The 13,024-nt window shown below is 43.7% G+C and overlaps 1 protein-coding gene across 3 annotated transcripts in view; it reads left to right on the forward strand.

The window, feature by feature from the left end:
* The window catches only part of gramd1bb (GRAM domain containing 1Bb), an 89,225-nt gene that overhangs the window by 53,977 nt on the left and 22,224 nt on the right, over positions 1-13,024 (forward strand). For 2 of the 3 annotated variants that reach the window (XM_020051715.3, XM_020051754.3), the window contains exons 3-5: positions 4,608-4,628; positions 11,909-11,993; positions 12,261-12,364. In XM_020051715.3, coding sequence (XP_019907274.2) covers positions 4,608-4,628; positions 11,909-11,993; positions 12,261-12,364 — 210 coding nt within the window. Of the gene's footprint in view, positions 1-4,607; positions 4,629-10,544; positions 10,950-11,908; positions 11,994-12,260; positions 12,365-13,024 lie in introns of those variants that run through there. The other variant, XM_034292553.1, reaches the window with a different exon arrangement.

The following is a 13,024-nucleotide window of genomic DNA, read 5'->3' on the forward strand; positions in this document are numbered from 1 at the left end:
ATGGTCAGCACAAGTGGAGGGCCAAGCCACAAGTTCCCCCTAACACCAGGAGATGGTGGGGTCATTCAGGCTTAACCAAGGGTGGCCGAGTATGAGTTATTCATTAGAGGCAGTTAGGATGAGTAATTGAATAGGTTCACAATATAGGACGCCGATCTGAAGGTTGATCTTCTCAGTCATGTGGGTTACTTGACCGGTTCCCAAGGGTTTTCCATCCAGGCCGTTAATTCTAAGGGGAGGGTCGATAGGGATGACATTTATGACCAGCTGGTGTACTTAAGAGTGGTCAAATAAATTCCCTGCGGCTCCCAAATCCAAACCAACCCATGCACAAACTGAATGATTCCCCCTTACTCTTAATATTGCGGGTAGGTACAATGGCGTTTGGGTAATGTTTGAAAGAAATGAGTCTCCCACCTGGGGTACAGTAGAGGCTCTTGTTCCAGATCTGCATAGTGGATGCTTACTGTCACCACAATAAAGGGTCTGTGTACTGTGATGGAGCGGGAGCTGGAGCCAGAGTGGAGGGGTTGGAGACTCTTGGTGGAAGCCCTCGTCTGCACTCCTGGTCAGGAGATTGTCCACAGTCACTGACCGGATGTATTGATGCAACTCAGTGATGTCTCCCCTGCAGGCTAATTCGGCCTGTAGGTCACGGTTTGGGCCTCTCCTGTAGATGTTATGGAGCGGCAGCCTTGTTGCAACTCACACAGCAGGTCCCCAGTGCTATGGCCCGAGACCGTATGGTCAAAGACCTCCCTAAAATGAGCCAGGAAAAAAGGTTCTGAAGAAAGCTCTGGGCACTGAGCAGTCCATAGTACAGTGGCCCAGTCCAGGGCTTTGCCTGTATAAAGTCCACCTTGTCCACCTTGGCGGACGGTGTAGAGTGGGATATACTTGTGGCGGCTGGTACTGGTGGAGCAGGGGCCAACTGGTGGAGGTGCTGGTACAGGGTCTCCAAACGCTCATCCAGCTTGGACAGTCACTGCTGCAGCTCTGCTGAATCCATTTAGGTGCCGGCGAAGTATTCTGTAACAAACGCACTCAAGGAGAGGGGAATGGTTCATGCTCAGAGCACAGTAGCTTTGGAGGGCTAAGGTACCAAAGGGGTCAGGCTGAATCAGTGATCCAAAAGGCAAGCAATAGGTCCAAAATGCAAGCAATAGGTCAAAACCCAAACCTCCAGATAGAAGGCGAAATACAAAAAGGGATCAGGCAATAATCTATGTCAACAAACAGAACCAAAAAACACGATTAGTGTATCTGTATATATGTGTATGTCAAGGACAGGCTTAGTAATGTGTGCAAAACAAACAATACCTCACAAAATAAAAGACTGAACAGAATAAACTGGCAGTGCTAGAGGGCCAACAGGTGGACAAAATCAGGAGCAACGTAGAAAACGACCTACTAGAATGAAAAAACAAAAGACACTGAATGAAACACGAAAACATCCCGAAACGTTACAATGTTAATGATGGTTACGAGAGAAATGTGTCACAACACATCGCACCCTGCTGCAGACCGGTCAGAGTACTCACGATGACCCTTGTCAACCGTAGAAAATGCCTACAAAGGGCACATGAGCGTCCCAACTAGACCTTGGAGCAGTGGAAGAAGGCCATCTAGTACGATGATTCCTGTTTTCTTTCCCATCATGTGGACAGCCATGTATGTGTGTGCTGTTTATCTGGGCAAGTGATGGCACCAGGATGCACTGTGGGAAGATGACAAGCCGGTGGAGGGAGTGTGATGCTCTGGGCAATGTTCTGATGGGAAACTCAGGGTCCGGGCATTTATGTGGATGTCAATTTAATACGTGCCATCTATCTAAACATCATCGCAGACCCAGGTACATCCCTTCATGGCAATGGTATTCCCTGATGGTAGTGGCCTCTTTCAGCAGGATAATGCACTCTGCCACACTGTTTGAGGAACATGATGAATTGTTTAAGGTGTTGCCCTGGCCTCCAAATTCCCCAGATCTCAATCCGATTGAGCATCTGTGGGATGTGCTGGACTGATCCACGGTGGCTGGATCAATACATGCGGATCTGCTGTGTCTTGGTGCCAGATACCACAGGGCACCTTCAGGGGTCTTGTAGAGTCCATGCAGCGTGGCGGTGCTATTTTGGCAGCACATGGCGCACCAACAGCATATTAGGCAGGTGGTTATAATGTTTTGGCTCATCAGTGTATATATATATGTATAGGTATGTGTGTGTATATATAAATCAAAAATTTTAAACGCAACACTTTTGTTTTTGTCCCCATTTATCATGAGCTGAACTCAAAGACCTAAGACTTTCTTTATGTACACAAAAGGCTCTCAAATATTGTTCAGAAATCTGTCTAAATCTGTGTTAGTGAGCACTTCCTTTGCCGAGATAATCCATCCACCTCACTGGTGTGGCATATCAAAATGCTGATTAGACAGCATAATTATTGCACAGGTATGCCTTAGGCTGGCATGCTGTGGTCTGCAGTGGTCTGCAGTGGTCTGCTGCAACAATCGGTTTGCATAACCAAAGAATTTCGGCACAAACTGTCAGAAACCGTCTCAGGGAAGCTCATCTGCATACTAGTCGTCCTCATCGTGGTCTCGACCTGACTGCAGTTCGTCGTTGTAACCAACTTGAGTGGGCAAATGCTGACTTCTGTTGGCGTCTGGCTCTTTGGGGAGGTGTTCTCTTCACGGATGAATCCCGGTTTTCACTGTACAGGGCAGATGGCAGACAGCGTGTATGGCGTTGGGTCGGTGAGCAGTTTGCTGATGTCAACGTTGTGGATCGAGTGGCCCATGGTGGCGGTAAGGTTATGGTATGGGCAGGCATATGTTATGAACAACGAACACAGGTGCATTTTATTGATGCCATTTTGAATGCACAAAGATACCGTGATGAGATCCCGAGGCCCATTGTTGTGCCATTCAGTGTATTTGGACACAATTTTCATAATTTTGTCTTGGTACGCCACTACAACGGATTTGAAATGCAGACTTTCAGCTTTAATTTAAGGGGTTGAACAAAAATGTTGTATGAAACGTTTAGGAATTGCAACCATTTTCATATACAGTCGAGAATCATTTTGCAGGCAATGACAGCTTGAAGTCTGGAATGCATGGATATCACCAAACGCTGGGTTTCCTCCTTTGTGATGCTTTGCCAGGCCTTTACTGCAGCTGTCTTCGTGGGTCCTTCTGCCTTATGTTTTGTCTTCCCCAAGTTAAATACATGCTTGATCTAGCTGAGATGAGGTGATTGACTCGGCCATTGCAGAATATTCTACTTCTTTGCCTTAAAAAGCTCCTGGGTTGCTTTCGCAATATGTTCTGGGTCACTGTCCATCTGTAAAGTGAAGTGCCGTCCAATCAACTTTAATTTGGCTGAATCTGAGCAGACAAATATCGCAGTGCACTTCAGAATTCCTCCGGCTTCTTCTGTCTTCTGTCATATCATCAATAAACACTAATCACCCAGTGCCATTGGAAGCCATGCATGCCCATGCCATCACACTGCCTCCACAGATGATGTGGTATGCTTCGGATCATGATCCATTCCAAGCCTTCTCCATACTTTTTTCTTCCCATCATTCTGGTCCAAGTTGATCTTAGTTTCATCTGTCCAAAGAATGCTGTTCCAGAACTGGGCTGGCTTTTTTAGATGTTTTTTGGCTTGAGGCTTATGAATGGTTTGCACCTTGTGGTGAACCCTTTGTATTTGTTCTCGTGAAGTAATCTCTTTATGGTAGACTTGGATAATGATATGCCTACCTCCTGGAGAGTGTTCTTCACTTGGCAGGATGTTGTGAAGGAGTTTTTTTACTTTACCATGGAAAGGATCCTACGATTATCCACCACCGTTGTAATCCGTGGACGTCCAGGCCTTTTTGTTGTAGAGCTCAACAGTGTGTTCTTTTTTTTCTCAGCATGTACCAAACTGTTGATTTGGCCACTCCTAATAGTCCTGCTATCTCTCTGATGGATTTTTTTAAATTTGCAACCTAAGGATTGCCTGTTTCACCTGCATAGAGAACTCATTTGACTTCATGTTGTAGATTCACAGCAACAACTTCCAAATGCGAATGCCACACCTGGAATCAGCTCCAGACATTTTTACTTGCTTAATTGATAAAGAAATAATGAAGGAATAGCCCACACCTGTCCATGAAACAGCTTTTTGTCAACTGTCCTAATACTTTTCGTCCCTTGAAAAAGAGGGGGGTTTTGAAAAAAGAATGTTATTCAGGAAATGTGCGTTAGCAGTTGCTAGACACTGCATGTCAAGCAACTTTAAATTATTAATTATTTTAATTAAAAAGGAAGCGAACCCTAGCAAAATCCACCACCTAAATTGCAAATATTCACACACAATTCTATTTCTGAAAAGAACAATAACACATCAATCAGTAACACTGAATTTTTTTTTTTTTGATAAGTTCAATGTAATAAAACTATGTTGGACAGCAGCTACATCTTGTGTTCATGGTAGGGAGTACCCACCCAGAGGCTGACATTCACATTGTCTGATATAATATGATATTTTTTGCCCTGTGACTCACACTGTGTTTTGTTCTCTCCTTTCTTTGTTGCTTCTCGCTGTCTCCAGAAGAGTCAGAGCTGGTACAACGTAAGTTTCAACTTCTTACACATTTAAGAGTTGTGTAATTGTATGTGTATGTATTCATTTTCACCTAATCACAACAGCTAATAACCCATCTGCAACCACCTGTACTGATACAGTAAAGTGATTTATCTTTGGCTTGCACCTGACCCTGACCAAAAATAGAAAATGTGCTAAATACTTTCCTTTCTCTGTCTTTTATGTTTTTCTTTAAATGTATTTAAAAAATATATATAATATGCATGCAACACTGGTCTAATGTTTTGCTGAAATGAAAGTCAATAAACATACAATCTCATTGTATGCTAAGAATTGTAACTTAACACATACTACACATAGTGTTAATGTGTCCAAATAACCTTTGATACCCTAAAATGGTCCAGCTATGTACAAAATGTACTGACATACCTTATGTGCAGGAAGAAATGCACTAGTGCGCCTTCTACCTTGACTGAGCTGACAGGCCCCAAACCTGCCACAGGGAGTCAATACACAGTGGCCAGGCAAGGCAAGGCAGCCATAATCTGGACAACTGCAACACGCTTTGCGGGACCCGTTGACTTAACTGCTTCAGGGGCCCAACATTTTTTTACTTTTCTATTGTTTCAGTTGGACATTTTTTTCCGGGAAAGACTTTGATTACCTGATAATGTGATTATACAGCAATTGTTTCACTTATGGTGCCTTTCTGGTACTCTGTTTCCTAAATGAAAATTAATATATAATTAATTATAATGTTCCATAATGTGCAACTTTTCAAACTTCTTATTCCTTCTTCTTTGGTTGCTCAGGTGATCACCCTTTCCATCTCTGTACCTAAGTCCTCATTCATTTGTTTAATCAGTATTTTGATTCCACCTGAGAGTGAAGCCACCTGAGAGTGAAGACACTGCCAACTTGCCCATGCCTTGAATAATATGCAAATATTGTTTATGTGTGAAAGGTACCCAAAAGGAATGGAGGCAACCAAACTGATGCATTTCTTATCTGCAGTGATCATAGTCAACATTACTGCAATGTATTGGCTCCATAAATGTTGGCATTTATCGCTTAAAAAAAAATAATTGCTGACTTTTACACATCATTTGATGTCACGTATATCCGTCACCCACATGCTTGTGAAACCAGTACTATTGGAGACTGAAGGAGTTACTTGATGATTAAATAACCATTATGAAATCTGATATTGTAATAGGAGCGTTCCAGACATCAGCTGATACGTTGTTGACCAATAGCCACTCTGATTTCTTGTCTGAACCTGCTATGCAAATTTCACGTGTGTTCCTGGTTGCTAAAATTCTGGTCATTTTTTCCATTCATGCGAAAAACAAGCACTGAATATTGTAGGGAATCATTGTGCCATGTACAGTGGGGAGAACAAGTATTTGATACACTTCTTGATACAATTCTGCAGATTTTCCCACTGTAGAGGTCTATCATTTTTATCATAGGTACTCTTCAACTGTGAGTGACGGAATCTAAAACAAAAATCCAGAAAATCACATTGTCCATCCATCTTCTTCCACTTATCCGGGGCCGGGTCGCGGGGGCAGCAGTCTATGCAGAGATGCCCAGACTTCCCTCTCCCTAGACACTTCCTCCAGCTCTTCCGGGGGGATACAGAGGCGTTCCCAGGCCAGCCGGGAGACATAGTCCCTCCAGTGTGTCCTAGGTCTTCCCCGGGGTCTCCTCCCGGTGGGACGGGACCGGAACACCTTCCCGGGAAGGCATCCAGGAGGCATCCGGAACAGATGCCCAAGCCACCTCAGCTGACCCCTCTCGATGTGGAGAAGGAGCGGCTCTACTCTGAGCTCCTCCCGGGTGACCGAGTTTTTCACCCTATCTCTAAGGGATCGCCCAACCACCCTGTGGAGAGAGCTAATTTCGGCCGCCTGTATCCGGGATCTTGTCCTTTCGTTCATGACCCAAAGCTCATGACCATAGGTGAGAGTAGGAACGTAGATTGACCGGTAAATCGAGAGCTTCACTTTGCGGCTCAGCTCTTTCTTCACCACGACAGACCGATACATTGACCGCATTACTGAAGAAGCTGCACCGATCCGTCTGTCAATCTCCCATTCCATCCTTCCCTCACTCGTGAACAAGATCCCTAGATACTTAAACTCCTCCACTTGAGGCAGGCACTCTCCACCAACCTGAAGTGGGCAAGCCCCCTTTTCCGACTGAGGACCATGGCCTCGGATTTGGAGGTACTGATTTTCATCCCCACCGCTTCACACTCGGCTGCAAACCGTCCCAGTGCATGCTGAAGGTCCTGGTTTGAAGGGGCCAACACGACAACATCATCCGCAAACAGCAGAGAAGAAATCGTGTGGTCCCCAAACCTGACACCCTCCGGCCCCTGGCTGCGCCTAGAAATTCTGTCCATAAAAATTATGAACAGAACCGGTGACAAAGGGCAGCCCTGCCGGAGTCCAACAGGCACTGGGAACAAGTCTGACTTACTGTCGGCAATGCGGACCAAGCTCCTGCTTCGGTCATACAGGGACCTGACAGCCCTTAGCAAAGGACCCAAGACCCCATATTCCCGAAGCACCCTCCACAGGATGCCGCGAGGGACACAGTCGAATGCCTTCTCCAAATCCACAAACCACATGTGGATTGGTTGGGCAAACTCCCATGAACCCTCCAACACCCCGTCGAGGGAATAGAGCTGGTCCAGTGTTCCACGGCCCGGACGAAAACCACACTGTTCCTCCTGAATCCGAGGTTCTACTATCGGCCGTATTCTCCTCTCCAGTACCCTGGCATAGACTTTCCCGGGGAGGCTGAGAAGTGTGATCCCCCTGTAGTTGGAAGAGGGACCACCACCCCGGTCTGCCATCCCAGAGGCACTGTCCCCGACCGCCACGCGATGTTGCACAGGCGTGTCAACCTAGACAACCCCACAACATCCAGAGACTTGAGGTACTCAGGCGGATCTCATCCACCCCCGGTGCCTTGCCAGAAAATCACATTGTATGATTTTTAAATGATTAATTTGCATTTTATTGCATGACATAAGTATTTGATACATCAGAAAAACAGAACTTAATATTTGGTACAGAAACCTTTGTTTGCAATTACAGAGATCATACATTTGGCCCACTCCTCCATACAGACCTTCTCCAGGTCCTTCAGGTTTCGGGGCTGTCACTGGGCAATACGAACTTTCAACTCCCTCCAAAGGTTTTCTATTGGGTTCAGGTCTGGAGATTGGCAAGGCCACTTCAGGACCTTGAGATGCTTCTTACGGAGCCACTCCTTAGTTGCCTTGGCTGTGTGTTTCGGGTCGTTGTCATGCTGGAAGACCCAGCCACAACCCATCTTCAATACTCTTATTGAGGGAAGGAGGTTGTTGGACAAGATCTCGCGGTACATGGCCCCATCCATCCTCCGCTCAATACGGTGCCGTCGTCCTGTCCCCTTTGCAGAAAAGCATCCCCAAAGAATGATGTTTCCACCTCCATGCTTCACGGTTGGGATGGTGTTCTTGGGGTTGTACTCATCCTTCTTCTTCCTCCAAACCTGCCGTGTAGTTCTGGGCTGATCCCTCACCTTCCTCATGATCACTGATGCCCCACGAGGTGAGATCTTGCATGGAGCCCCAGACCGAGGGGGACTGACCGTCATCTTGAACTTCTTCCATTTTCTAATAATTGCACCAACAGCATTTGCCTTCTCACCAAGCTGCTTACCTATTGTCCTGTAGCCCATCCCAGCCTTGTGCAAGTCTACAATTTTATCCCTGAAAATCCAGAAAATCTAGTCTTGGCCATTGTGGAGAGGTTGGAGTCTGATTGAGTGTGTGGACAAGTGTCTTTTATACAGGTAACAAGTTCAAACAGGTGCAGTTAATACAGGTAATGACTGGTGAACATGAGGGCTTTTTAAAGAAAAACTAACAGGTCTGTGAGAGCCAGAATTCTTACTGGTTGATAGGTGATCAAATACCTATGTCATGCAATAAAATGCAAATTAATTATTTAAAAATCATACAATGTGATTTTCTGGATTTTGGTTTTAGATTCCGTCTCTCACAGTTGAAGTGTACCTATGATAAAAATTACAGACCTCTACATGCTTTGTAAGTAGGAAAACCTGCAAAACTGGAAGTGTATCGAATACTTGTTCTCCCCACGGTAACTGAACAGGACCTATATGCAGGCAGTTGTGGTATTAACAAATAATTGTTATATCATTACTGACTAAAGTGGCTGCTTTAAAAGGCTTCTTTTTCTCCAAGAGATTTGTTAATTTAAATTCATGTTATTCACAAACCTCCTGGTCCACACAAAAAAAACCATCTGGAGTTCCTCCCTTCTTGCATGCGAGGAAGTGCAGTAATAGGTGAGCCAGAGACTTCGAGAGAGGATGCCATGTTTACTCTGAGGTGTGTTCTCAGGGGTGATTTTTTTCTGTTTATAGTGAGTGGGCCCAGCTCGCAAATGTCTGATGAAACCTTATTTGTAGTATGCAAAGACATTTTTCTGTGAAAACAGTGTTAAAGGATTATTTTTAATTATTTTTAACTTTTTCATGTCTATTGAAGGAACTTGATTTTGGCCCGTTTTAGATTAATTCCAAACCGTCAATGAATTAATGTAACAAATGAGTACAATTACATTACAATTACAGTAAAAGTGTCAACGATAAAAGTTATCTGGAGATTCAAGATGTTTGCAAGAGCAAAGATGGAGGCAGTAGTGAGGAAAATACAAGGGAGAGCTTCCCCACTCTGATTTATATCCCAGAACTAAAGGCAAGGGTGTTGGTTTACTGACTAAAGGAAAAAAAATTAGTCCTCAAGAACATACCCATTATCAATTAGGGACACATTCTGATCTGTACTTGGGCCATCTCATAAGACACAGTGTTGTTATCTTGAGAAGCAAACTAGCTAGGCAATAACAAGTAAACCTTTTTCTCCCTGCATTCACAGCTTACACAAACATCTCTAAACCATTAACAGTCCAATGATTGCCTACTAGAACAGAAATGAAGTACATAGGTATACATGTCTATACAAATTAATGAAGAATCACTGAATATGTAAATAAACAGAATTGACATTTTTCGGTTCCATCACTACAGTATACGTCTGGGAGAAGGATTGTGGAAATCAAGTTAGCAGAAAAGGGACAGTATTTGTCACTGAATTCCAGGGCAAAGTTGTAACCGTCCACAGGTTGGGCTTATTGGAATGCCCATTGTAGCTACAATGTTTCAATTGCTGCTCTTGCTGGGGGTGTGATCTCCCATCACTGCCTCGTGGCTATTAATAGGTTATTTTGCCCAGTTCAGAAAACCAATCTCATCTGTCTAGTCTGGTCTACAGTCTAGACAGTACCTGACAGCAATCCAGTTTAAGGAGTTCATTATTTACCCCCGCGTTTAATTGATTTCTTATACCTGAATGGTCAGTGACAATACAGTGGAAGTGGACATACTCCCAGAAATGCTAAACTCCACTTGCAGTGGTATGGTTGATCCTGACAGTTCAGCAACACTGAAAATGAATGTACTTGTTCTTCCCTTTTGGAGATAACTGAAGGTTGTAACTTGTGTGCACATCTGTCTTCTGAAACTCACTTACCTTGTGAGTAAGTGAGACAGGACTGCACCACTTTCCAGTTCAGGACATTTGGTTTTTAAGCCCATTTTTCTTATATTTACTTTCTCCTCTTCGTTAGAAATGATGTTTTTCTTACGTTCTCTGTTTGCTTGCTGCTGGAATGTCTGAGCTCTGCTTACCAAGGCACTATGATACGGCTGAAGCTGGACAGCGGAACACTTTCTCCCTGCCTGCCCATGCCTGCCTGCCAAACCTGCCATTATAGTAAAACACTTGTGGATGGGGTTACTAGAGGGCAATACTTCTCTCTGTGTCTGCTAGGGAGAGAGAGGGAGAGAGGACTGGAATCATGTGTCAGAAGTCAGCTGGGTTCAGCTCTCACACTAAAAGGAAGTAGCACCCATATCAGGGGCAGTCACAGCAATCTCCAAGCTACAGCAACTGGACACAACAAATCGTTCTGTTTGTATGTAGAAAACCACTGGATAACCAGCATTGGAATCTACCTTTCTGACGACCCCACAAGGGCACCACCGGTTTTAATGTCTGCCCATGTGCCTGAGGAAATGGTTTGGGCAGTGGAGGCTTGGGAGGCTCACAGGGGACTGGCATTGGATGGGGAGGTGGAGCTGGATGAAGTCCTTGCTTGGTGGTTCGCACAGAGTTTCCCCCAGGGTGAGCTTGAGTGGGAGTGGGGCTGGGCCACCTCGGGCCACCAAGATCAGGACTGCGAGTCAGAGGAGGTCCCTTCTGTAAGTGCCTGACCTCCCCCCACCCCAAAGAGCTGATGCCAGGAGGTGGAGGGGGAGATTGTTGGTACGGTTGGTTTGTGTACTCTACCTGTGCCGAAGGTATAACTCTTTGGTTGCCTAATGCACATTTATTTTGGCTAGCGAATTAGTCAATAGTCAATAGCTACTCCATCTATACATAGCTGGACCATTTTAGGGTATTCCTATAGTGACAATAGACGCTTTCACAGGACAAAGTAAGAATTCTGCAGTTTAAAGGGCATAGACATGCTTTTGTTGTGAAAGGAGGGTTCTTAAGTTTTTGGGCACTTTCTGTGAATTGTTTTAGAGTGTAAGTATGTCAACCTTGCATTCAAAGTCAGGAAGTGTCTGGCCGTGGGTCACAGCAATGCTTCCTTCTATTAACAAGCTTTTCCTCTTAATCCATGCCCACAATAAGATTTACCTAAATGCCTGAGAATGTAGCATGAGAGAACTAATTCCTCTATATGAGAACATTACCTATGCCAAGAATCTCTGCAATTTATAAGATAAACCAATTGCTACATAAGAGTTTGTTAATGGTTCAGATTTGATTTTAGTGTGTCTTTCAGTTCTACCTATTAACAATTGCTGGAATGTTCACTAAAATTCTTATTAAATATCCAGTGGATGAATATCTACAGGAGATTATGGCTGGTCTTACATATGTTTATTATGCCTACATTGTGTGAAAATGTATGCAGTCCAACCTAGTCTACAATCCATACTTCTCCATGCCATACATGAATCGACTGACAGTACTGGTCAACATATTTTACGGCTCTACAGGTGTCATTCTTGTCTAATTTGAGCTAGAAAAACATGTGGTAAATTTTAAGAAGCACGAGTGTATACATGTTTAATTGTGTGTATGTGTGTGTGTGTGTGTGTGTCGTCCCACTTTCAGTGGTCACCGTTGTTGCTCTCTGTCCCTTTAGGTGTTGAGCCCCACATATAAACAGCGTAATGAGGACTTCAGGAAGCTCTTCAAGCAGCTACCAGAATCAGAAAGACTCATTGTGGGTATGTTCCACATGTAAAGGCTAGGCCACTAAAACAATGAGGTCAGGAAATACAAATGTAAGTAGGCAATCAGTACTGAGTCAGAATATGCCAGGTTGTTTTGGGTTAATTTATGTGAAAACTATAAATTCAGTTAATGAAAACTATGAAGTCAGTTAATTAATGTACTTAAATTACTATATTTATATGGAATGAACACCAACCTTAATGGATTTTTAATGTATTCTTCCTGGACTCTGACCTTCAAACTTTGATCTGTTCTGGCAGATTACTCCTGTGCCCTGCAAAGAGACATCCTCCTGCAGGGCCGACTCTACCTCTCAGAAAACTGGATCTGTTTTTATAGTAACATCTTCCGCTGGGAAACATTGGTATGCACTGGGACTTGTTTTTTTGATCTTGTCTATATTTTCCTGGTGTTGGTTTGTTTGCATCATTTAAATATAAGTTAGTCTATTTCTATGGTTTGCTGCACAGTATTGCAAACTGTAACTATTGGGACAGTAACCTTGTCTCTCTTGGTCGCTATACTGAAATCAAACATTTAATATGATGCTGCTGTGTACATATTTGAATAGAGAGTCTCCCTAATTCAGTGCATCAAATATATTGAAAATTGTCTTGAAAGGTGTTTCTAGTTAGGTGGGTATGTGCTTTCATGTAATTTGAGCATGTATAAGAGACCTGTCAATGTTTAGTCTTAATTACAGTGGGGAGAAGAAGCATTTGATACACTGCAGATTCTGCAGGTTTTCCCACTTACAAAGCATGTAGAAGTCTATCATTTTTATCATAGGTACTCTTCAACTGTGAGTGACGGAATCTAAAACAAAAATCCAGAAAATCACATTGTATGATATTTAAGTAATTAAATTGCATTTTATTGCATGACATAAGTATTTGGTACTTCAGAAAAGCAGACCTTAATAATTGGTACAGAAACCTTTGTTTGCAATTACAGAGTTCATACATTTCCTGTAGTTCTTGACCAGGTTTGCACACACTGCAGCAGGGATTTTGGCCCACTCCTC

This window comes from Esox lucius, chromosome 1 (assembly GCF_011004845.1).
Source record: "Esox lucius isolate fEsoLuc1 chromosome 1, fEsoLuc1.pri, whole genome shotgun sequence".
NCBI lineage: Eukaryota > Metazoa > Chordata > Actinopteri > Esociformes > Esocidae > Esox > Esox lucius.